Raw genomic sequence first — 27,325 nt, 5'->3', positions numbered from 1 at the left:
GTTTTTCAGATACGAAAGCAGGCAGAGGCATGTCTGGAGGCAATTTTCTGCTTTCTGTCCTGTCAAAGATCATTCTGGAGACAATGTAATCTAGACCCTAGTTATCTTCTTGAAGCGGGTAGGAAAATGGAGTGGTGAGAGACGAATGGGAGAAACATAACTAACTCCTAAAAATTATCCTGCCACACGGACAACAAATTGTTTCCCTTGAAGGTGAACAAGACCCCGGTGGCCCCTTCACTGGACACTCTCTCTCTTCTCTCACTTTCCCTTGACACGATGCAGGCTGAGCTCCTGGCTGTTCCTCCCACAAGCCAGGTGTGCTTCTATGCCGAGTTTTCTACGCCGGGTTCCATCAGCCTAAATGTTCTTTCTCTAAACTTCTATGGCTAGCTTCCTCATCTCCTTTAGGTCTTTTGCAGAAGTGTTACCTTCTTACCGGATTCTTTAACCACTTCTATTTAAAATTGTGCCCCTACTCACCCCAACCCCCCCAGAACTCCTGTTCTCTCTTCCTACTTTATTTTTCATAGCACCTTTCACTCTGTAACATACTAATAATGTGTTTCCCATTATCTGACTCATAGAATATATACTCAAGGAGCTCAGGGATTATAATAGGTGCTCAATAAATATTTGTTGAATAAATTAATGAAATGGACAGATTGAAGAGATGTGCTACCCTCTTAGAGAAAATGTTTCAGTAAAAACTTTAGTAATATTTGAGACTACTGGGACCTCATTCTGTACTGCTGTAATCCTGGCCTCAGCCATCACTGACTCCAGTAACACAGCAGGAAATGTAATGCACATAACTCACAGTTCCATGAGTTTCTCTCAAGGAAGGATTTAGGTACCTATGGCCCTAATAGGCCTCCAGAAGCAAACTTTTCCAGTATCTTTGATTACAGTAATTATCCCATGAAACTACCAAACCTGTAGTTTCATTTTATTTTATTTTTCAAACCTGCAGTTTTAAACTGTCCTCAGATAGCAAAGAAGTCTTCACAAGGAGTTAAAATCTAAACACAAAATGTTTGGAAAGTGCCTTTCCAGGATTCCTGTATGAAGTTCAAGCATCCTCAGATACTTGCTCTCTTACGTCCTTCCTAACCCTCTGCTACCCTCCCTCCTGGGCCTCTCCTTACATAAAAAAGAAGAAACAGGATAAGAAGGATATGTGTTCTCTTTTCTTATAAGCAAGAACACTTCTTTATTTCCCGAGACCACAAACTCATTATTAAAGCACATCCCAACTTAAAAAATAGAGCAAGCTAGTAAAGAAGTAAGAGAGGCGGGGATGAGTGGGAAAAACAGCTGCCAGTGATAAAGGGGGCTGTCTCATGCTTGGGAGAGCTACAGCGGTCCACATTCCATCTCACAGTCATGGTGTATGAACTAGAAGAACACTTGCAGTTTGATCTCATTTGCCCCTCACATTGGACGTAAAGCAAAGCAAGCATTAATATTGTCCGTTTTTGTAAAAAATAAAGTGGGACTTGGTGATTTGGTTACTTGCCAGTGACACACAGGGTAGTAAGAACAGGTCTTCAGACACCTGCCTGGGGCTCTACTAGCTATACATGGTTGCCTCTTACCTGTCCCCATGAGGGATCTGGAATGTATCTCTTAGATCTTTCCGTAGCTTTCCTTGCTTCTTTTCAAATTACCCTGCAAGGCTGCAGTGGTGCTCTACAGCAAAGAAGATGTAGGTGGGTAAGAGTCTACTTTTGTAGGAGTTATAGAAATCACCTCAACTCCCGTCCTTTAATTCATTAATTTCTCAAACATTTATCAACATTTTCTAAGTGTAAGATACTAAGCTAGAAACTAAGGATCTGTAGATGTCGCCCCTGCACTAAGCTTCTAAGTCTAGTGGCGTGATGAGGGGTTGATAGAAATCAGGCATGAAATTCAGTGAAGGATTCCACTCAAACCTGGTTAAGGCTCTGCTAGAGTGTTTTGTAAATGTTCACTATTTGGCTTTGTTTCAAAGCATATCTATTTTTCTAACACTGTCTGTGTGCCTTTGGTAGCTCCTTCATCCCTTCATCTCCTGAATTGCTATAGTCCTTGACATCACGAGGCACCAGTAGTAAATATAAGTTCTGGCAAAATGCTGGGGTATCTCTCAAGGTGAACTTTCAGAGTCAAAGAAGAGATGGGAAGTCTTTAAAACTTATGTTTAAACAGAAAAGGTTGGGATGTGCTTTAATAATGAGTTCACTGTCCATGAAGTAACCTAACTCTCAAAAAGAGGTCTGAAAAGAACAGAAAACTCCTCAGTGATCTGAAAGAGGTGACGAGTGAGTGGATTCGTCCATCTGACTCTGAAAGGACTATAATACCATGGATCTAGCAGACCAGTTTTCACAAAAACAAATGCAAATATATTGATAATACTGTGTTGTTACCTTTGTCAGAAAATTGGCAGAATTAATCCTTTGTGCTGTAATAGAATTTACATCTGAAATGGATACCTCCTTCTCTTTCTGACTTTCATACTCCTAAATACAGAATTGTTAGTTTCGCTTCTTGAATGTAACAAAGAGTTCACATATGACACATTGCAATAAATATCACTAGTCACTTCAGTCCATGTGTAAGACATTGGAAACATTCTGAGACTGACAGAAGAAAACATTTCTTTTAGATTCTCCCACTGAGGCTAGGCTAAAAACCAGTTTCTAACTATATTCTGTTTGGGTCTAGATTGAAGTCCATTCATCTTTTAAATTAGAGTAATGATTAAGAACAAGATTTGTGACTGAGAAAATCATTTTTTAAAAAAGTGAAGAGGATTGAGAAAAGATTCTTCCTGTATGCATTTGCCCGGTATCACTAAAAACAAAATAAGTGGTTAAGAGCATGGGCACTGGAGGCAGACAGTCCTAGGTTCAAGTTGGCCCTGGCATTTACTTAACTGTGTGGTTTGGAAAAGTTGATTAACTGCTCCAGACCCCAGTTTCCTCTTCAATAATAATAATAATACCTCTGTCACAAGAATGTTTGTGAGACTTAATTGAAATAATATCTGCAAAGTGCCTGGCATATACTAAGTAGTTAATGTGTGTTGACTATAATAAATAATTTTAATATTACATATATAGTCAGTATAAGATTGTCAGGATGCTTCATCTAAATAAAGTAAATTTGCATTTGTTATTTATGCATTTTCAGTATTATATATCCCCAATGCACTTGGAAATGATTTTATATTATAGATATTATTAAAGACTATACAAAAATAATGAAGTAAATACTTTAGAATCTTCAGCCATGAAACAACGCATGCTCATTATCTGAAGGTAAGTTACTTGTCCTTCTAATTATCCATAAGAAATCCTGAAATTAATTCTTTTGCAAGTAACAACTTTTATTTAACAAAATATTATATTGCCATTTCATATCACTTTATTTACATTTTTTTTTAAGACAGAGTCTCACTCTGTCACCCAGGCTGGAGTACAGTGGCACAATCTCGGTTCACTGCAACCTCTGTCTCCTGGGTTCAAGTGATTCTCCTGCCTCAACCTCCCAAGTAGCTGGGATTACAGGTGTGCGCCACCACACTTGGCTAATTTTTGTATTTTTAGTAGAGTCGGGGGTCTCACCATGTTGGTCAGGCTGGTCTTGAACCCCTGACCTTGTGATCTGCCCACCTCAGCCTCCCAAAGGGCTGGGATTACAGGTGTGAGCCACCGTACCTGGCCTCATATCACTTTATTTACTTTTAAAGTATTAAGTTTTAGGAGTTAACACAATACTCTGGATATTAATATTTTAATTTTTTATATATGTTCAGAATAACTTTTCTAATCTGTAGGTTTTTAATTTTAATGTTATAAAATTTATTAATCTGGCCAGGCACTGTGGCTCACGCCTGTAATCCTAACACTGTGGGAGGCCGAGGCGGGCGGATCACTTAAAGTTAGGAGTTCAAGACCAGTCTGGGCAACATGACAAAACCCTGTCTCTACTAAAAATACAAAAATTAGCCAGGTGTGGCGGCACACACCTGTAGCCCCAGCTACTACAGAGGCTGAGGCACGAGAATTACTTGAACCCAGGAGGTGGAGGTTGCAGTGAGCCAAGATCACGCCATTGCACTCCAGCCTGTGCGACAAAGTGAGACTCCATCTCAAAGAAAAACTAACTAATCTTCTTCTTTATAATTTATACTTTTTGTGTCTTATTTAAGAAATACCTTTGTATCCCAAAATTGAAATGCCCATTTGAAGTTTTGCTTTTCACAAGTAATCTTCACTACACATGGTATTTATTTCTTTTCTGATGTCTGAATCTAATTTTATTTCTTTCCACATGTATGAATAACAATTCCAGAACCAGTTAATGCATCCTTCATTCTTTTCCAACTGATTTGTTATTGGGGGAACCCACCTCCAATAATTCAACGTGGGTTCTTTTCTATTTCCCTAAGTGTTGGCCGGTCTGAGAAATAAAGGGAAAGTGTACAAAAGAGATAAATTTTAAAGCTGGGTGTTCGGGGGAGACATCACATGTCAGCAGGTTCCGTGATGCCCAGCTTTAAAGTTTCTCTCTTTTGTACTCTTTTCCTTTATTTCTCAGACCGGCCAATGCTTAGGGAAATAGAAAAGAGCCCACGTTGAATTATCAGGGGAACCTGCCCCCAGTAATTCAACGTTATTTCACGTAGGTGCTTTTCTATTTCTCTAAGTGTCGGCTGGTCTGAGAAATAAAGGAAAAGAGTACAAAACAGAGAAATTTTAAAGCTGGGTATCCGGGGGAGACATCACATGCCGGCAGGTTCTGTGATGCCCCCTGAGCCGTAAAACCAGCAAGTTGTTATTAGTGATTTTCAAAAGGGGAGGAAGTGTACGAATAGGGTGTGGGTCACAGAGATCACGTGATTCCCAAGGTAATAAAATATCACAAGGCAAATGGAGGCAGGGCGAAATCACAGGACCAGGGCGAAATTAAAATTGCTAATGAAGTTTTGGGCACGCGTTGTCATTGATAACATCTTATCAGGAGACAGGGTTTGAGAGCAGACAACCGGTCTAACCAAAATTTATTAGGCGGGAATTTCCTCATCCTAACAAGCCTGGGAGCGCTATGGGAGACCGGGGCTTATTTCATCCTTTATGTACAGCCGTAAAAGACAGACGTCCCTAGAGCGGCCATTTTAGAGGCCTACCCCTAGGCACACATTCTCTTTCTCAGGGCTGTTCCTTGCTGAGAAAAAGAATTCAGCGATATTTCTCCTATTTGCTTTTGAAAGAAGAGAAACATGGCTCTGTTCTGCCTGGCTCTCAGGCAGCCAGACATAATGGTTATCTCCCTTGTTCCCTGAACATTGCTGTTATCCTGTTCTTTTTTCAAGGTGCCCAGATTTCATATTGTTTAAACAATTTGTGCAGTTAACACAATCATCACAGGGTCCTAGGGCAACATTCATCCTCAGCTTATGAAGATGACAGGATTAAGAGATTAAAGTAAAGACAGGCATAGGAAATCACAAGAATATTGATTGGGGAAGTGATAAGTGTCCATGAAATCTTCACAATTTATGTTCAGAGATTGCAGTAAAGACAGGCATAAGAAATTATAAAAGTATTAATTTGGGGAACTAATAAATGTCCATGAAATCTTCACAATTTATGTTCTTCTGACATGGCTTCAGCCGGTCTCTCCGTTTGGGGTCCCTGACTTCCTGCAACAATTTGTAATGAAAATGCTGTCAAATATAAAATTTCCACATATGCATAATAAGTCTATTCTATTTCTTTGGTTGGGAATTGCATTTCTATATTTACAGTTTAATATGGGTAGAATTGGCAGTTTACAATGTTGACTCTTCCTATCAATGAACATTTACTCAGATTCTTTTGTATATCATTCAAAAATATTTCAAAATGTTATCTGTTGAGTTTTTGCATAACTTTTGTCAAATATATTCCTATGTATCTTACAGTCTTTATTGCTCTTACAAGTGATATATTTGTTAAATTACATTTTTAGTGGGTTTTTACTGGTATATTAGATGCTATTTATTTTTGTTTAAAATTTTTTCAAATTTTCAAACATATAGAAAAGTAGAAATATATATACACACACATGTGTCTGTGGGTGTGTGTGTAATTTATTTATTTTTTAAGACAGGGTCTCACTCTGTCGCCCAGACTGGAGTGCAGTGGCAGGAGCTCAGCTTACTGGAGCCTTGACCTCAAGTGATCCTCCCACCTCAGCCTCCAAGTAGCTGGCACTACAGGTGTGCTCCACCATGCCCAGCTAATTTTGTTTATTTTTTTGTAGAGATGAGGTCACACTATTTTGCCCAGGTTGGTCTCAAACTCCTGGACTCAAACTATCCTTCTGCCTCAGCATCCTAGAGTGCTGAGATTACAGGCATGAGTCACTGCACCTGGCTGAAAAAGAGAAATTTTAAAGTCCATATCTCTACCCCATTGATTAAATAATTAATATTTTATCATATTTGTTTTATCTGTTTTTATTTATTTTATTTTTGGCTAACATATTCTCAATTACAGTCATGATGACACTTTAAGCATCTCTAGATAAATACTTCAGCATGAATCTCCAAAGACTAAGGACATGCTTCTACATAACCACAATGCCGTAAGCACCACCAGCAATTCTCCAATATTATCTAATATTTGATCCATATCCAAATCTCACCAAGTAGCAAACTTAAAGCAATTAATATGAAAAGCTAGCCTTATTTGATAGTGTGCTAGACCTGGCTGGCACCAGCTGGTGAGAACCTATTGTGCATGCCAGCTTTTGTTTTCTTTTAGAAATATTTTAAAGATTCTAACATTGAGATGGGCCTTATAATTAATGTTTAAGTTTATTGCGGTAGTGTCTCTCCCCCTTACTCCCAAAGCTGCTTTTAAATTGGTGATACATTTTATGATAACAGAAATATAATAGTTACATAAATTTAGAATATGCCTAAAGGATTTTGAATGCTGAATACTGAATAGACTGTTTGGACAACACTAAATTGTAAAGTCAAGCTGAAGAATTTCTGGAATTTGGGAGATACATACATTTTTAATGCCTAAAGAGAAGGGAGGAAATCTGTCTACAGATTATTAGCTTAAAAAAAAAAGAAATAAATTAAGATAGAGTTAAAGCAGCAAAATGTTAACTTTACCATATAATAAGCCATATTCAAATAGAAACCAAATACCTGGAAGACTAAATCTGGAATCTCTGTATCATGGAGGGGCATTTGCTGTAGAAGAAAATTATCTAATTGACCTGCATTTCTAAGTCGCAATAGCTGGAAACGTTTACTCTTTGCCATTTCCTCTTCAGAAACGAAGTTAAATTCATCTTGCAACTGTTCAAGACGAAAATACTTTGAAATATCCTGCCCCTTAAGTCTCATGTACTGTAAAACATAAAAACGCAAAGTCTTTAGTTAAAATATTAATTTTTTTAAATTCAGGAATTACTTCAAAAGACTTTTTCCCCAACTGTGAGATCTGAGTGGCAATATAAGTAGGAAATGGAACAACTGAATTTGTAGTCTAGAACATACAAAAAACAAAACAAAACAAAACAAAATAGAATCCAGCCTTTGTGGCTTTCCAACCTTTTCCCAGTCATGACTTACGAGGAAAACGAAAATATTTGTACTGAACACTGAATTTTGTATTGTACACTGATAGTGCAGATGAGACTGTTCCTCTCTGGTCGTCCTGAGTTGAGAGAGGATCAATACTTCTGTATACCAATAACCAATTCTGCACCTCAGCTGAGAAGCTCTAATCTAGGGAGTTTACTTGCAGCAATCTAATCTATGGGTTGTTTTATTAAACAAATGCAAATGTGAGTGCATAGTACATGCAAGGAATAGTGCTAGCTGCCATCAGAGAGACACATATTTATTAGCTGTAGTTCCACAAGGAAAAATAAAATATATGAATGAATAACTACAGTAGGCTGCGCGCAGTGGTTCACACCTATAATCCCAGCACTTTGGGAGGCCACGGCAGGTGGATCACCTGAGTTCAGGAGTTCAAGACTAGCTTGGCCAACATGGTAAAACCCCCTCTCTACTAAAAATACAAAAATTAGCTGGGCGCAGTGGCACGTGCCTGTAATCCCAGCTACATGGAAGGCTGAGGCAAGAGAATCGCTTGAACCTGGGAGGCGGAGGTTGTGGTGACCCGAGATCACACCACTGTACTCCAGCCTGGCAACAGAACAAGATTCCATCTTAAAAAAACAAACAACAATAACAACAAAAAAACAAAAAAACCTATAGTAAAAGGTAGAATGAAATTAGAGTCATAAGAGTTGATTTTTTTAAAAAGAAGAAGAAAGGTTAACAGGAAAGCAAGGAAAGAAGATGTGGTGCCTAACTGAGGTTACCAGGGAAGCATTTATTAGACTTGCAGGATGAATAAGATAACCGCTATGGATACCCTTCTAGGCAGAGCAGTGGCATGAATAAAGGTATGAAGAAAGCATGTGTGAGGTACATAAAGCAGTTCAGTTGGCTATAAAGAAGAGTAGAGGTGACCATATAATGGAGTCTGAGAGAAGGAGTATGTTTATAAATCATCTCGATATCTTCAGTATCTAATACTATGGCTGGCACATGGTAACTGCACAATAGATGTTAGCATAAAAGACTGCCGGATGGGCTGTGGCTGCTAAGTAGTGGCAGAGGACCATCCATCAGGCCTAAAGGAGGAATTATTTCAGTTGCTGAGTTTCTAATTGCCTTTACAGTATTGTACACTGGTTGAAAATGGTCTCTGTCCTCAGGTTTACTTTTACATAACCCCCACAGCCTAGAAAACTATACAGCAAACTATGGGGGAAACTATACTTTCCTAAGTAGAGCTTAGGAAATAGAATATGTTTACAGTATTGATATTTGCTTTAACTCACCATAACAAATTCCATTAAATCAGAATATTCTGGATTATTTGGATCAATTCTGACTTCATTTGCCCATTCAAAAAGCTTCTGTTTATTAATGAGCCATGGAATTCCAGGAACACTTCTTGCATCTACATTCCTTAACATACTAACATAGAGAAAATATTTTGTGAACTTGCATATAATATACAATATATGTATTATATATAATACACTGTTATATAGGGTAAAAACATACCCATTCTGGGTATTTGAAGATAAAATTTATCCATCCTCTGTATTTATGGATAGAATAGAAAGTTGAGATGTGACATCTCTCCTAGTTTTCACTCTAACTTGTATCATAGCTTTTTGATAAATGTTTATAAGAGACAATAACCTTATTAAGAATAGTCTGTAAATATTCGTCTTTGCCATCTATATTGTATGTAACAGCTAAAATATTGTAGATGCTTAAATGAATGGTGCTTATGGGATGTATTATGTAAACCCTAAGCATAGTAATTTATTAAATGTTTTCTTTTCACAGGATGCACAATATTGAAATTTAACCAAAATATTCACTTAAGCAAAATCAAGAAAGCACAGAAAATAAAAACCACATTTAGGCTACATATTTACAGTGGAAACATAATAGAAAGTAATGCAATTAACTGGGTAAGTATGTGCCAGAGGACCATCCTTGGTCATATGAGATAATCTTTTTTTTGAGACGTAGTCTCACTCTGTAGCCAGTTGCCAGGCTGGAGTGCAATGGCGCGATCCCGGCTCACTGCACCCTCTGCCTCCCAGGTTCAAAGCGATTCTCCTGCCTCAGCCTCCCGAGTAGCTGGGACTACAGGCAAGTGCTACCACGCCTGGCTAACTTGTGTATTTTTAGTAGAGAGGGGGTTTCACCATGTTGCCCAGGATGGTCTCAATCTCCTGATCTCGTGATCCACCCCCCTCGGCCTCCCAAAGTGCTGGGATTACAGACATGAGCCACTGTGCCCCGCCATGAGATAATCTTAAAAGTTGGAAAGCTGTAAAAGATAGGCTAGACTCATAATATATTCTTAGTGACCTTAGCTATAGACTAAGTGCAAAAGGAATTCAACCCTAATGAGTAAGGATTTCTTTAGAGCCATCAATTATCCCAGCTATTTAATCTGTCTCTTCATAGAGAATTTGTCTTATCATGTGTAACTAGAGGAATTTGGACTATAATCCAAATTTCTACAATCCTTTCTATAAAGTAGTCCAGAAAGATTCCTGTCTATAAATTGGGATTCCAGAAATACAGTTCTGACACAGATTCAACAATGTCTTAGCCCAAACATGAGCACACATTTTATACTGTCTCCTTCTCATTTGTTCATATTTCTTTGATGATTCTTCTGAGGCTATTGCTGCAAAAGCCAATGTGTGATATGGTAAGATGTAAGGAAAATTACAAATAGGTGAAGTTTGCATATTCTTCTTTTCTTTTGCTTCCCATGTCTGCCCTCATTTTGAACTGTTTTGATATCTATGTCATAAGAGATCACTAGGACCTGACACCCTTGACACCATCATGTAATACATTTTCCTTCTTGAAACAGTCTTAGCCCAGATCACCTAGAAGACAGCCTCAGGTAAAGCTTAAACCTTAACTAATAGATCAGAGAGAAACTTTTCCCATTATATCCTTTAACAACAACAACAACAACAAACAACAAAGAAAGTTGTAATTGAATTTCAACATAGTCCCATGGTTTCTGCCTCAGAGAAAGTAATAAAAATCTCAGAGACTTGCTACAATGATTCCCCCAGCTGCTCCTATACACGTTTAGCTGTTCCTTGGGTCAAAACCAGTCAAATGATTGAAGATTTATCCTTCCCTCCTTCCCTCCCTCCCTCCCTTCCTCTCTTCCTTCCTTCCTTCCTTCCTTCCTTCCTTCCTTCCTCCTCCCTCCCTCTTCTTTTCGATTGAAGATTTCTACCTTGGTGATGGAGAGCTGGAAGCAGTACTTTATAAAAGGCATGGGAAATTCTTTGATTGTTGTCTATCTAATGCAGCCCTGACATTTACATCTTGTTTTCGACAAAAGAATCAAAGTATAGCATGGCCCCAAGAAAGAGGCGAGCTTTAATTCTAGCAGGCCCCAAGACCTTGGCTTATACACCCAAATACAAGGCCACAGCCATCATGTTTGTAAATTGAGGTAAAATATACGTAACATTTACCACTTTATTTTAAAATACACAATTCAGTGGCATTAAGTACACTCACAATGTTGTGCAACCATCACCACCATCCATTTCCAGATTGTAATGATGGTTGTACAAGCCTGTGAATATATTAAAACCATTGCATTGTATGTTTTAATTGGCTGAATTTTATGGTTTGTGAATTGTATCTCAATAAAGATGTTAAAAAACAGTTAAAAATATAACTGTGCTGAGAGCTAAGATAAAAATTCCTGTGAACCAGAAATGGAAAAGAAAGGCAGAGTGGTGAGTGGGGATAGCACTGTGGGCTTGCTGGGCTTCAGGCCTAGGAGCAGTCCATGGTGGTTGTGGGCTCAGTTCCTGAGACAGGGAACTAGCACCAGACTTATCATTTTAAGCCAAAGATTTGGGGGGAACTTTACTGAAATAAAGAGACCTTTAAAAAATACTGACCACTGCATGAGGCTGTGGCTTTTAGAAAGCTATGAGTCTAGAGAGGGAAAAGGGCACAGACACTGCCTCATAATGAGGAACTGAACCAGGCTCACAGCTCACCAGACGCCTAGATCTGTGATGACTCCAATAGCAACCCAGTATAACAACCCAATCTCCCAACCTACCCAGTAAGTAGGCTTACGGCCCGCTTCTGGATTTAGGAGGACAGATGAAGTCAAATTCAGAACCATTAGGTAAGGAGGGGTAGATACAGAAGGAGAGAGAGGAAAAATAAAAAAAAAAAAAAACACCAAAAGCCCAGAAACCTATAAATCAAAATCACCCAAAAGTTCTCCAACTCAAAATGACCCTGCTAACCAAAACTTCTGAGCAAAGAAACCATGCTCAGAAAAATAATCAACAGTATCAACTATCAGAACATAAATTAATTCTAGTTGAAATTCATTTTATGAAAGTCTGCCAAACACATTTTAATGAAGTATGCTTAAGATGTAAAAACAAATGAAAACTAATAATTCACTTTTAAATGCAAGAAATAATGGAACAAAATGCCAAAATGAAATAAGAAAATGTAGATATGAAAGAGAATCAAACAGAAAACTTGGCAGCAGAAAATAAAAGTAAAAATTATAACATAAAAATCAAATAAACCTTATACTGGACAAATAATGAATTAAGGAACTAAAAAATAGTACCCAGAAATTCACCCAGGATGCAGATGAAATAAAAACATAAAAATGTGAAATAATAGGTAAGAGATGTGGCTAATAGGCTGAGGCTTGGCTGGGCTCAGTGGCTTAGGCCTGTAATCCTAGCACTTTGTGAGGCCAACGTGAGAGGATCACTTGAGCCCAGGAGTTTATCAGCCTGGGCAACATAGCAAGACCTCCTCATCTCTTAAAAAGAAAACAAAGAAAGCAAGAAAAAAATTAGCTGGATGTGGGGGCACCTGCCTACAGTCTCAGCTACTCGGGAGGCTGAGGAAGGAGAGTTGTTGAGCCCTGGAGTTTGAGGCTGCTATGATTACACCACTACATTCCAGCCTGAGTGACAGAGTGAGACCCTGTCTCAAAAATAAATAAATGAATAATAGGCCAAGAGGCTCCAATACAAATTGAATAAGAAATCCTGAAGGAGAGAAGAATGGGAATGGTGAAGAAGTAATATTTGAAGAAATAGTGGCTGAGAAGTTTCTGTAATTGATGAAAGATGTGAGGCTTTAAACATGAAATTTATTCTGCTAAGCAGGAAGAAGAATAATGATAAATCCACACATATACAGTATAGTAAAATTTCAGTACTTTAAGGATAAAGCAAAATTTTTTTCATGACTCAAATGGCAGTTTCTTCCTTTTTTATTAAGGTTAAAGATACATAATATAAAATTTACCACCATTTTAAAGTGTACAATTCAGTAGTATTAAGTATACTCACGGTACTGTATAACCATCATCATTACCTATTTCCAGAATTTTTTTCTTCATCCCAAACTGAAACTCTGTACACATTAAACAATAACTCCTCATTTCTCCCTTCCCCATCCCTGGTAACCTTTATTCCACTTTCTGTCTCTGAATTAAAGTGAAATATTTCAACATTATCAGAGAGAAAAGATAGCCTATAAAAGCCCAACATTTAGACCAATAGCAGACTTATAAATAGCAATGATAAATCCCAGAAGATAATGCAGTACTGTAACAGCTTCAAAGTGCTAAAGGGAAATAAATAACATCCTCAAATTTTCTACTCACCTAAACTATTAAGAATGAGGACAAAATAAAGACACTTTTAGATCTAGAAAGGCTAAAGAATTTTGCTATCCATAGAAACTAACTGAAAGAATCATTAAAGGAGCATGCTTTCAGCATGAAAAGTAAATCGAGAATGAAGGATGGGAAATAAGAAATAAGGTAAACATAAAAGTCAATGAACTATGTTAAAAATTTCATTAACTAGTGTGTGTAAGAAAAACTGTTTCATGTTTAAAAATGAAAACTCTAGACAATGATCATTTAGGTTAGAGAGGTGTGGTGTTTTGTTTTGTTTGTTTGTTTATTTGTTTTTGGTTTTCTGATTTGTTTGTTTATTGAGACAGAGTCTCATTCTGTCGCCAGGCTGGGGTGCAATGGCATGATCTTGGCTCATTGCAACCACTGCTTCCCAGGTTCAAGCGATTCTCCTGCCTCAGCCTCCTGGGTAGCTGGGACTACATGTGCGTGCCACCATGCCCAGCTAATTTTTGTATTTTTAGTAGAGATGGGGTTCCACCATGTTGGCCAGGCTGGTCTCAAACTCCTGACTTCAGGTGATCCGCCCATCTTGGCCTCCCAAAGTGCTGGGATTACAGGCGTGAGCCACCACGCCCAGCTGGAGAGATGTGTTTAATGTGGTATTAAAGCACTAAAGCTGGGCTGGGTGCGGTGGCTCATGCCTGTAATCCCAGCACTCTGGGAGGTGGAGCCAGGCGGATCACCTGAGGTCAGCAGTTTGACACCAGCCTGACCAATATGGAGAGACCCCGTCTCTACTAAAAATACAAAAAATTAGCCGAGCTTGGTGGCGCATGCCTGTAATCCCAGCTACTCTGGAGGCTGAGGCAGGAGGATTGCTTGAACCAGTGAGGCAGAGGTTGCAGTGAGCCGAGATCGCACCATTGCACTCCAGCCTGGGCAACAAGAGCGAAACTCCGTCTTAAAAAAAAAAAAAAGCATCAAAGCTTTCTGAGACTCTCTTTTGGTTCACTACTTTATCTCCAGTTCAGTCAGTGTTTGATGAATGAGTAAGTGAATGAGTAACAAAACTGCCTTTCAGCTCTCCTTTGGCTTCATTCTCTGACTTCCACAAGTCAGTCCTGCCCTCTGGAGCACCCATCCCAATCCCTAGAACCTACTGCTCAGAGCCAGTCCTTGAGCTGCCACAACAGAACTGTGGGAAAGTTCTGTAACTTCCTCTAATTGTAAAGTTTGACATAGAGAGGGCCCTGGACTTTGAAAACCTCTTTTGCAATTTACTTCCTGATGAAACCTGTCATCTGTCCCACTCTTGCATGTAACTGTTTTCAATCTTTTGTAAGCTTGAGTTTCCAAGTAATAGGAATTATAAGACAACGGAGACAAGCTAATGAATATGGCTTGAAGGTCACTTGCTGGTAACCTTCAGTGACAAGTGGTAGGGTTAGGAAGGGAATGGGTGAACAGAAAGTGGAGGGAATGTATGCAGTCCAGTAGGCTACACATAGGAGAACTCTGGCAGGAAAAATCTAGCCAAAATGGGCTTCAGGATTTAATCAGGTGCTTGAGTTTTTGCTTGTTTGTTTTAAAACAAAGAAGGCTTTTGGGTACAAAAGACCAACAGCCTAGGGAGATGGACAAGTTGAAGATAATGGAAGAAAAAGATATAAATGCATCCGAAGAATTGTAAAAGAGAGTTCCAAATTACCTACATAAAAGTTAGCCTCAGAGTGAGGAGGACAAACATCTCACTCCAAGAAAAATGCAAACAATATTATGATGAGGCAAAGATTAGGAATAGCTGCTGTGGAGACTATGCTAGAGAAATATTAAGAAATATAGCAAAATAATAGTTCTAGGTATTAAAAACTTTTCCACTGGCTCCAAAATGAATTACCTTTAATAACTGTAAGATTTGCTCTTAAAATGACCTTCTCCAGGTCTCTAAGAAGATGACCTTATTTACTTAGCAAAACAAGGACATCCATCAAAGTTCCATTTCTTTTTTTTTTTTTCTTTTTTATTATTATTATTATACTTTAAGTTTTAGGGTCCATGTGCACAATGTGCAGGTTAGTTACATATGTATACATGTGCCATGCTGGTGTGCTGCACCCTTTAACTCCTCATTTAGCATTAGGTATATCTCCTAATGCTATCCCTCCCCCCTCCCCCCACCCCACAACAGTCCCCAGAGTGTGATGTTCCCCTTCCTGTGTCCATGTGTTCTCATTGTTCAATTCCCATCTATGAGTGAGAACATGCGGTGTTTGGTTTTTTGTCCTTGCGATAGTTTACTGAGAATGATGATTTCCAATTTCATCCATGTCCTACAAAGGACATGAACTCATCATTTTTTATGGCTGCATAGTATTCCATGGTGTATATGTGCCACATTTTCTTAATCCAGTCTATCATTGTTGGACATTTGGGTTGGTTCCAAGTCTTTGCTATTGTGAATAGTGCCGCAATAAACATAAGTGTGCATGTGTCTTTATAGCAGCATGATTTATAGTCCTTTGGGTATATACCCAGTAATGGGATGGCTGGGTCAATGGTATTTCTAGTTCTAGATCCCTGAGGAATCGCCACACTTACTTCCACAATGGTTGAACTAGTTTACAGTCCCACCAACAGTGTAAAAGTGTTCCTATTTCTCCACATCCTTTCCAGCACTTGTTGTTTCCTGACTTTTTAATGATTGCCATTCTAACTGGTGTGAGATGGTATCTCATTGTGGTTTTGATTTGCATTTCTCTGATGGCCAGTGATAATGAGCATTTTTTCATGTGTCTTTTGGCTGCATAAATGTCTTTTTTTGAGAATTGTCTGTTCATATCCTTTGCCCCCTTTTTGATGGGGTTGTTTGTTTTTTTCTTGTAAATTTGTTTGAGTTCGTTGTAGATTCTGGATATTAGCCCTTTGTCAGATGAGTAGGTTGCAAAAATTTTTTCCCTTTTTGTAGGTTGCCTGTTCACTCTGATGGTAGTTTCTTTTGCTGTGCAGAAGCTCTTTAGTTTAATTAGATCCCATTTGTCAATTTTGGCTTTTGTTGCCATTGCTTTTGGTGTTTTAGACATGAAGTCCTTGCCCATCCCTATGTCCTGAATGGTAATGCCTAGGTTTTCTTCTAGGGTTTTTATGGTTTTAGGTCTAATGTTTAAGTCTTTAATCCATCTAAAAATCACAAGCATTCTTATACACCAACAACAGACAAACAGAGAGCCAAATCATGAGTGAACTCCCATTCACAATTGCTTCAAAGAGAATAAAATACTTAGGAATCCAACTTACAAGGGACGTGAAGGACCTCTTCAAGGAGAACTATAAACTACTGCTCAATGAAATAAAAGAGGATACAAACAAATGGAAGAACATTCCATGCTCATGGGTAGGAAGAATCAATATCGTGAAAATGGCCATACTGCCCAAGGTAATTTACAGATTCAATGCCATCCCCATCAAGCTACCAATGACTTTCTTCACAGAATTGGAAAAAACTACTTTAAAATTCATATGGAACCAAAAAAGAGCCCGCATCGCCAAGTAAATCCTAAGCCAAAAGAACAAAGTTGGAGGCATCACGCTACCTGACTTCAAACTATACTACAAGGCTACAGTAACCAAAACAGCATGGTACTGGTACCAAAACAGAGATATAGATCAATGGAACAGAACAGAGCCCTCAGAAATAATGCCGCATATCTACAACTATCTGATCTTTGACAAACCTGAGAAAAACAAGCAATGGGGAAAGGATTCCCTATTTAATAAATGGTGCTGGGAAAACTGGCTAGCCATATGTAGAAAGCTGAAACTGGATCCCTTCCTTACACCTTATACATCAAAGTTCCATTTCTGTTTTCATAGTGATGACTGTCCCATTCCCTGAGTTGAGGAAGAGAGAGTTTCTCTTCTCCAGAACCATAGTTATTCACTTGGGTTCTGGTTTGATACCTTCCTGACTCTGAAGGACCTCATACTCTTTCCAATATATTGGGTCTTTTTCCCCACTGATTTCAATCTTTTGTAAGCTCATCACTTTTAATCCCTTATTTTAAGAAGATAAATATGGCCCCAATTTTTAAGAAATCTGTATCTTGATTCTTTTGTCTTCTGTTATTTTTTAGCATATTTTTTATTGTCAAACTCCTTGGTAAGTAAACTACCCCCACTACCTCAGTTTCCTCCATACTAATGATCTCCTTGTGCTACTGCCATTTAGTTTCTTTCTCTTTCAGTTTCTTACATACCAAAGAAAAGCATTTATGAACTCTTACTATGACTCTGGCCATACGCTACTGGTTTTTATATATAATGTTCTCCTTGTTCTTTTTTAAACAATCTCTAATTTCAGTTTTGATTTTCCTTTTAATCCAGTTATATATAACAATTTTCAAAACTATAATATTTTTAAAAGATAATTTTTTAGAGAAGTTTTAGATTTGCAGCAAAATTGAACAAAAGGCACAGAGAGTTCCCATGTACCCCATCCCCATAAACATGCACAGCCTCCCCAGCTGTCAACATCCCTCGCCGGAGTGGTACCTTTTTTTACAATCCATGAACCTACATTGACACATCATTGTCACTCAAAGTCCATAGTTTACATTAGGGTTCACCCTTGGTCTTGTAAATTCTGTGGGTTTTGACAACTGTGTAATGACATGTATCCACCATTATAATGTTATGCAAAATAGTTTCGCTACTCTAAAAATCCCGTGTGTTCCAACTATTCATTCTTATCTCCCCCCAGAACCTCTGGCAACCACTGATCTTTCTACTGTCTCCATAGTTTTGCCCTTTCTAGAATGCTATAAGTTGTATGAAGCTTTTCATTTCCGTTTATTTTTAAAAATATGTGTTAAGATGGGGAGGGGAGAGGATATCTTTTTGTTATCATTGTTCATTATTTTAAATGATGAAATAAACTTTTTCCTTTATATTTACCATTTCCCTCAAACATAGTACATTATGGAAGCCAGCATTATCATCATTTTCATAGAATTTCCTGTACTTATTTCTAGTAATCCCACAAATAATTAATCTGAAAATTAACCCCAACTCTTCTGGGAACTCCCAAAATGATGATAATGCATAAATGATTCTTTGCTAATCCAGAATGACTGGGAGATATACAGGCCCCAGAAATAAAGTCCCTGGGAGTCTTGACCTTTGCCTACAAGCGAGGGACTCTGGGAATGCCTCTCTCATCATCTGTGTGGCTATAATTCCAAGCATTGAAGGGACACATTCTCTTACATATAAATACACATACTGCCTTAGTAGAGTGATTTAAATAAAAGATAAATCAACATTCAAATAAACTAAACTCTTCCTATTGCTGCTCAAGTTTTCTCTTTCACACATAATATGTTTTGTGTGATGCTTTGCTGAGACCTGGCATTATTTTTCAAAGATAAAAGTTTATTACCTGCAGTAAGAAGATCTTAATGACTGTGATATAGGTATCAGAGGAAGACCATTTTCATCTAAGCTCCATGATAGAGAATAGCTAAGTTTTCCTGATGTCAAAAGACAGAGTTCTTCAGTTCCATTTCCCTCAAGAAGAAAAGGCACATCTGTTTATAAAAGGCATTAAAAACATATGAATTGTTTTAAGTGCAGTTGAAGCACATTGTGGGTTTTTTCCTGAGTTTTACTTGTGGAACTCTAGGAACACAAAGGAAGATCTGTGCTAACCCCACTTTTTTTTTTTTTTTTTTTTTTTGAGACAGAGTTTCACTCTTGTTGTCCAGGCTGGAGTACAGTGGGGTGATCTCAGCTCCCTGCAACCTCCACCTCCTGGGTTCAAATGATTCTCCTGCCTCAGGCTCCCGAGTAGCTGGGATTACAGTTGTCAACTACCACACCTGTCTAATTTTTTGTATTTTTTAGTAGAGATGGGGTTTTACCATGTTGGCCAGGCTGGTCTTGAACTCCTGACCTCAGGTGATCCACCTGCCTCGGCCTCCCAAAGTGCTAGGATTACAGGCGTGAGCCACCCCGCCCGGCCCTAACCCCACTCTTATCTTAGTGCTCTCCCTCATCTCCTCTCTAAGATCCTTCAAGGACTACAAAAGAGAAGGTAAAGATTGAGATGAATATGTAGAGATGAATATCATGATTTTCTTCCTTTTATGCCTGGAGGCTTCTTAACCATTCTCTGTGGGAGTGGCTTCCACCAAGAAAGGACCATTGGCAGCAGAAAAAGAGGCCAGCAAGCTGTTCTTTCTCTTCTTTCCCTACATTCCCAAGTCTTCTGCATCTAATCTCCAAAGAGTTTAACAATACTTCTTAAAACTTTTGCTGAGTGCCCAGTGTTCCCTAAATTTTTTGAGTCCTGAGTCTTTTCTCCCGGGTCTCCATAAGCTTATTTTTCTGCTTCATCTGGACTCAAAGCAAACTCCATTCTTCCCTCATTCTCTGCCCTTTTTTTCCCCCTCTCTCCTCTTTGCTCATTTGTTCATACTTCCTTACTTTTCACCAAATAGGCTCAAGTAGTTTCAAAACCCCTAGGAAGGTGAAAAAAGGAATAATGGAGAGAAGGAGAGGAATGACAGTGCTCTCAGAGACACGTTAACTTACATTTAACCATATAAGAGGAGTAAAATCAATTGAAAAACAACTAACAGAAACATCCCTTCTTTCTTCTCTCCTTTTCTCTGTCCCTCCCTCTTTCCTTCCCTCCCTCATTTTCTTCTTCCCTTCCCTATACAGTTCAAAGACAAACCCATATGTCTGCGAGCACCTGTAGGTTCACTAAAGAAGTTGAGGCAGAGCAGCCAGCCCACTCAAAAGCAGAGCTCGCTTTCCAGACAGCGTTCTGTCCTTGCCTTGGATGGCCTACAAAAAGCGTGGGTGCTAACTGCTCATTTGAAATTTCCCAAAAATCTAACCCAAGACAAAGCTTTAAACAATCTAGTTTAACATCTGAATGAATAATTTAATTCATTTTTAACAGAATACTGTAAACACAAGGCCAGGCGCGGTGGCTCACGCCTGTAATCCCAGCACTTTGGGAGGCTGAGTGGGGGCGGATCGCCTGAGATCAGGAGTTTGAGACCAGCCTGGTTAAAATGGTGAAACCCCGTCTCCACTAAAAATACAAAAATTAGATGGGCATGGTGGCGGGGGTCTGTAATCCCAGCTACTGGAGGCATGAGAATTGCTTGAACCTGGGAGGTGGAGGTTGCAGTGAGCTGAGATCGAGCCACTGCACTCCATCCATCCTGGGTGAGACTCTGTCTCAAAAAAAAAAAAATATTGTAAATACAGGATTTTGTACTCATGTGAGTGAGCCAGGGTCACTTAGGAATATGGTACTCAGGAAGAAAATAGGGGGAATGTAATATTTTTAATAAACTCACTGCTTCCTACTTCTCCATCGGCAGGCATGACCAGCTTATCAGAGCTAAACTCTACATATTGCAAAACAGTTTTGCCTTTCAGCTCTGTGTAGTTAGGTAAAGGTAAATATAGTTTTGCCAGTAAGCTTGTCCTTTTACTTTTTTCATAAACCTAAATGTAAAAGAAATGGCTGATAGCTCACTAAAAATACAACATAGAAAAAGGAAAAAATAAGCACCCTTAACAACATATTTTTATTTATTTTTTTAAAATACCAGAATATAAAATAAGTATTGCTCTATAGCATTTCATCCACATGATTATGAGAAAAGCAGCCAGTCATGTCCTTGAAAGTGTAATGCCTTTTACTGGCTTCATAGAAAATGAATTGAATACAAGGGATTATGAATACAGTTCTGAGAATAAATATATGAGGTACATATAACATAATATCATAGTAACTTAACTTTGAGTAGCACTTTGAAAATTATCTCATGTAAATCTGATAAAAATTATAGGAAATAAATATTATTCTCATTTTATAAGTGAAGAAATGGAAGCTCTATATGAAAATATGTTTGTTGTTATTATAAGTAGTTGAGACTCAGGTTGAATTGCTTAGGAAAAAGGTGGTAATTGGTCATGAAATTCAAGGATGAGTTAAACAAGCTATGGGAGCAGTGAGGGAGGAAAAGCTCCAGAAGAAAGGAAAAGGGGGTGCTGAGTAGACAGTCCCATAGAGGTCTTCTAATTCTATATGGTGTGTTTTTTACTACAATTCTGTGTAAGTTTACTGCCATAACTATAAGCTAAACTTTTTTTTCTTTTTCTTTTTCTTTCTTTCTTTTTTTTTTTTTTGAGATTTGAGTCTTGCTCTGTTGCCCAGGCTGGACTGTAGTGGTGGGATCACCGCTCACTGCAACCTCCGCCTCCTGGGTTCAAGCGATTCTCCTGCCTCAGCCTCCCAAGCACCAGGGATTACAGGTGCCCACCACCACGCCTGGCTAATTTTTGTATTTTTAGTAGAGACAGGATTTCATCATTTTGGCCAGGCTGAACTCGAACTCCTGACCTCAGGTGATCTGCCTGCCTTAGCCTCTCAAAGTGCTAGGATTACAGGTGTGAGCCACCACACCCAGTCTAAGCAAACTTTTTTCAATAAAAAATCTTATTTTTACCTATATTGTGTTGTCAGTGCTTGGGAAAAGAGTGATATGAGCTCTAAGAAGGAAATCAGAGGGGAAAACTGCTCCTTGAAAGATAAGAAAGAATGTGCCAATCAAAATGATGACTTATTAGCCAAGAAAGCAAAGAAAAAGGAAAGTCAAAGAGGCACATATTTTTTCTAGTTATCTGGTTTTACTTCCTTGTAAGAGAGAATTTAAGACACCACACTGGTCCCTTTGACAAAGGCATACCTACTGCAGAAATGTTTGTAGGAGTTGTAGCTCTGTGAAATATTTCTTATTGTAAATCAGTAAATTGGCTAACTTTCAGAGAACATGAACTGATAAATATATTCAAATGTTGAGTTGGCATTTACACTTCACCCTTGTGAATTTGCTTAGGGTATGTAGGATGCATTCTCAGTGGACTGTCAAACCCAGGTTCTTGGACTACAGGCTGGAAGCCAGCCCCTGGAGAGCAAGGTAAGTGTACTGAGATAGAGAATTTTATCAGTTGAGGGCTCCCAGGAGCCAGTCTTGTCCCCTGATGACAACTGTCAACACCATGATGCAGATGAGATTGAGCATCTTAAAAGTGGTAAGAATGAAAATGGGCATTTTTAAACGGAGCAGCTAACATGCACAAAAGCTTAGAGGTAGGAAATTACAAGCACGTGTGGGAAAAGACAAGCAGCTCAGTTTGGCTGAAGTGATGAATGACTAAAGAGGAGTAATAAGAAATGAACTAAAGGCGGGGCGTGTTGGTTCATGCCTGCAATCCCAGCACTTTGGGAGGCTGAGGCAGGCAGATCACTTGAGGTCAGGAGTTCAAGACCAGCCTGGCCAACATGGTGAAATCCTATCTCTACTAAAGATACAAAAATTAGCTGGGCATGGTGGTGGGCATCTGTATCCCAGCTACTTGGGAGGCTGAGGAAGGAGAATTGCTTGAACCCAGGAGGTGGAGGTTGTGGTGGCTGGGATCGCACCACTGCACTCCAGCCTGGGCAACAGGGTGAGACTTCATCTCAGAAAAAAAAAAAAAAAGAATTAAAAATGTAGGTTAAAGTCTGTTAGGCTAGGGCATATTGATTTATTTTGCAATTTTTGCATTTGCTAATGGTGAATTTATCTCTAACTAGATTCCTCTCCCTCTCTGCCTCTTAGTTTCTTAGGCTCATATGCTAAGTGATAGGATGATAAAGGACTCAAAATACACATTTACCTATTTGGGGAGGCAGATTTTAAACTTCAAGTGATTGGATTATTATATCACAATTTACTTTAGGGACAACAGTAGGAAAGTATAGTTCTTGTTTTTTTTTTCTTTGTATTAGGAATTCAGTGTGGAAAGTAGGCATATTTTTAATGTAGGAATTTCAACAGAGGGACATTGTAAGACAGTGGAAACCTGAATACATGAATAATGAATAGAACATCTATCAGGGAGAGAACAAAATTATTCTCGACATTATAAAAATAATTTTGATTTATATTTGTAACTACAATTCTCTCCCTACTCCTCAAGCGCCTCCCTTCCTACACACAAATCTTTATTGCCTCCTAACATTTTTTTCAAGTATAGCTTTAAGTTTAACCCTGTTTTTAGCCACCAGGACTTCTTGTCTAGACTCCTTTGTTGTCTCTCATTTTTCTCCATCATCCTATTTTCTTCTTCCATTAGAGTGGGGGTTCTTACAGTGGAATCTTTGCACAGAGACTGGGGGTCTTTTGTGTGTATGTTCTTTCATCTGATTCTTAGAGGGATCTAAAAATCCAAAAAAGAAGGAAGAACAAATACAGCAAGAGACTGAAGCCACCAAGTCAGGGATGTGGAAGTTCACATTATAGAAATCATTCAACACTTAAAATAGCTATGCTACTCATTATACTGTAAACAGCACTTTTCCACCTCATTGCAAATGAATAGCAATGCTGCACATCCAGGGGTGCAGAAATTTTAGCAGGAGATGAGTATTTGGAACACTACAAATCAAATAACTTTGTACTTACAGCATAAAAGACTAGTGGTGAATTATACATTTATAAATATCTTATCATCTACACATAAAGATCAGTCCATCTCAACATCAAAGAAATTACTTATCACATATAACTGTAGCTAACAAAAAATTCTAAATTATGTATGGCATAAAATAAGATACAAAAGTAAATGACAATGGCATACCTCCAAACAAATCACTTCAGGCCAATATATTAACTGAATATTGAAAATTTGCTGAAACATGACTTTAAAATCAAACTGTAGGGGAGATACTGAAGTACAAGAAACCTGTTTATTGTTGTAAAATATTTTAATAAAGTATTTGAGCTTCTGAATTTTGGCTCTTCTTTTTTGTTCATGCCTAAAAATTAAACAAACCTTTAAATCACCCTTAAAAAGTACAATAGACATAACATATTGTTCTTTCAAAATGTATGTTAGCATGTTAAACAGAAGATAATTTCAGAGGACAAATGTTATCTTTACATCAAATAACACTTGTCTACATGTGGATAAAAATTTCTTCTTCCCAGTCAAATGTTTTTAATGAAAGAGATGTACTCAAAATATGTATTCAAAAATAGAAGAACTAAAATCAAGGTCCTATAAATCATTCAACTATTATTTTACTAAATTACAATTTAAAGAGATTACAGCACATATCTACCAGATGTCTTATGAGAGGAAAAAACTGAGGGGCTTGGGAATGGGGAGAGGAGATTGAATCAAGAATTTAAAAATATTTCCTAACTTTAAAAAGACACACACATAGACTATATACACAAACACACAACCCTCCACACACCATGTTGTCAATAACTTCAAAGATGTGGCTCTAAGGCAACAGGCTTGCTGTGTCCTCTTAAAGGTCTTTGTAAACCACCTTAAGGTTTAGGCTGTGTACCCCTTTTCTCCAGGACAGTGGGGAAGCCACCCTATCTCTGAACCCAAAGATCAAAGGAGCAAGCCAGGTTACTTCCCTGGGGGAAACACTTGTTGAGGCATAAGTTGATCCCTTGACTGATATAAAACTCCTAGAGTCTTTCATTCATTGTTTAATTCACTCAACCAATGTTTATTGAATATCTTCCTAGCGGCAAGAGAACTGACCTAATGATGTTTAAGACTTGACCCTCTTTTTCAGAAGGGAGAAGGCTAGGTGGAAGATAAACCCTAAGTTGAAACATAAAATCCCCTTCTGCTCCCCAATCTAATCACCCTGTGGGCCCAGTATGTCCCTGCCCTATTATCTGTCCATCTCTGTAACCTTCTCAAAGAGTTAGGGGACAAAAGATTACCTATTCTTCTCTCCCTGTTGGCCTCTTTCGATCATATTCCCAATTACCTTTCAAGAAATATCTAAGTAAAAGTTACCCTTTCTGTTGCCCTCTAAAAGTATTGATTTTAAAAATCTGAATTTGATTTTAAAAATTTGTTGAATTGATTTTAAAAATTTGTTGATTCGGGGTTATACTTATCTTCAGGAAATCTTGCCTTTCTCTTCACCTGTAAACTCTTTAATTCTTCTCTAATCTCTGTATTCTTTTCACTTCTATCCTCTATATCGACATATTATTCTTTTATGGATTCAATTGGGTGTGTTAAATAGATGACAGCAATGCTATCGGATGGCAATGGCTTTGCAAAGATATAAAACACCATACATCCTTTTGCCTTGACTTCCACTAAGTTTTAGTCTAGGTTTTCCAGCACAAATATCTTCTTCCTCCTCTTTCTTCTCTCTCCCTCCAACTTTCATTTTATGGCTTCTGTATTCTTCCCCTTGTTTAGATAGTCTTTTTATATGGGTGTCCTACATAATAAAATATCTCAGGCCCTTTTTGGAAGAAGATACAGAACAAATAAAGGATTTCTCCACTGCTGCACTTCTCTGGTCAGAAAGTGGGTGGCGATAATTGTGACTTTGTGTCTGCTGCTCTTTTGGTTGTTAATGTAATCATCCATTCATTCATTTAATATATATAAACATTTATTGATTACCCAGTATGTTCCAACACTGCTAAATGATGCACATTCCCAGTACTCAAAGATGGACTGGTACCAAGTGTGCCATGGGATAGAGATGTTGAAAAGTTAGACCTAGTACTCTAAGTTGCCATATCCTCTTTAAGGGAGATGGGATCCATAGGCCTAGTAGATGGAGAAATGGGGTTACCTATGATGTCTGTTTTTGCATAATTTTCCAGGCATAGAGAGAAAACATTATAGCTCAAGGAAGAAATCACAACTGTGAAGTAAAGAAGTTTGTAATGTCAAAGAAGAAAATTGTTTAGGGGGCCCTCTTGATGTGAAATAGTTTTTATGAGAGCCAGAGTTCCTTTAACAAGCAAAGACAATGGTATATTACTTTTTACAGTGCCTTTATATCTCACCTATCTATACCTGAACAAAAATTACTAACATAGCAAAACAAAACAAAACAAACAAACAAAAAAAACCCCTGCAAATTATCAATATATGAAGCCTAGCAATGAAGATATCACAGTTTCTATAGAACACCAAACTGGTTTATGTCCCACCTCAGGCATGTATTAGATGTGTGAATCTGGGCAATTTAACTTCCCATAAGCTACATTCCTTCTTTAAGATGAGGATAATATGGAACTCTGTAGAGCTATGGTGACAATTAAATGTGAAAACGTGTTTTTAAAAACTTACAGTACCTGGCATATGGTACTCAACCAAGAAATCCCACTTTATTATTAAAAACAATCCAATTAATAGACAATATATAATAAAGAAATAATTATTTAAACATGCTTACAATGAACACTTGGATAAGCTTGTTAATTCTGCAGTGAAAGAAAGTTGTGGCCTCAAGGTAATTGGCTTTATTCTTTCAATTTCTGTTTCGTCTGAAGCTAGATATGAGAGGCTCTAGAAATCAAAAAATAAATATATAATTTGCCATGTACATCCCTGTGTAGGACATTTATTCTTAAAATTCATTTATTTCTTGTATTTGTCATTTTGTTGGATAACTTTTAGAAATACCGATTTCACATTCTATAAAAAAATAAAATATTATAACTAGTTGAGTTTAATGTTATTTTGCAACATAAATACCTCCTGTTTTTTCCCATTCTTAAGTTCTTTTCCTTCATTTTTCTTCTCAGTTTCAGACATTTCTGAGATTTGCTCTTGTTCATCACATTTATTCATTTTAATCCTAATTAATAATAAACAGAATTATTGAAAGCAGAAATAATGGAGGTATTTGAGAGCTGTTCGAGTTTTTGCCAACACACACACACACACACAAAAACCAATCTCTTACAAGTAATTTTACATTCTAAGGAAATTACCAATTTGATAAATATTTTAAAAACTTTATAAGCTTATTCTTGGCTTTCAGATATTTCTCCCTACTCAGTAAATTTACCATTAGTGTTTACAGCCCTTTCTAAGGGCATCAAGAAACCTTTCCTCTGGTGAGAATAAGTAACAGGGGAATGGGGAGATAAAAATTCAAGGACACATACCCTGTTTCCTCTCATTTTTCT

At 37.9% G+C, this 27,325-nt stretch overlaps 1 protein-coding gene across 1 annotated transcript in view; it reads right to left on the bottom strand.

Annotated features, from left to right (window-relative positions):
• Positions 1 to 27,325, bottom strand: part of CC2D2B (coiled-coil and C2 domain containing 2B) — a 138,137-nt gene that overhangs the window by 42,817 nt on the left and 67,995 nt on the right. The window contains 8 exon segments of the mRNA XM_063727676.1: positions 2,415 to 2,507; positions 7,199 to 7,402; positions 8,914 to 9,052; positions 18,715 to 18,862; positions 20,651 to 20,801; positions 23,985 to 24,162; positions 26,587 to 26,699; positions 26,889 to 26,991. Coding sequence (XP_063583746.1) covers positions 2,415 to 2,507; positions 7,199 to 7,402; positions 8,914 to 9,052; positions 18,715 to 18,862; positions 20,651 to 20,801; positions 23,985 to 24,162; positions 26,587 to 26,699; positions 26,889 to 26,991 — 1,129 coding nt within the window.

Source organism: Pongo abelii, chromosome 8 (assembly GCF_028885655.2).
Source record: "Pongo abelii isolate AG06213 chromosome 8, NHGRI_mPonAbe1-v2.0_pri, whole genome shotgun sequence".
NCBI lineage: Eukaryota > Metazoa > Chordata > Mammalia > Primates > Hominidae > Pongo > Pongo abelii.
The sequence above is the reverse complement of the archived record's forward strand: the minus strand, read 5'-3'. Positions and strand labels throughout refer to the sequence as shown.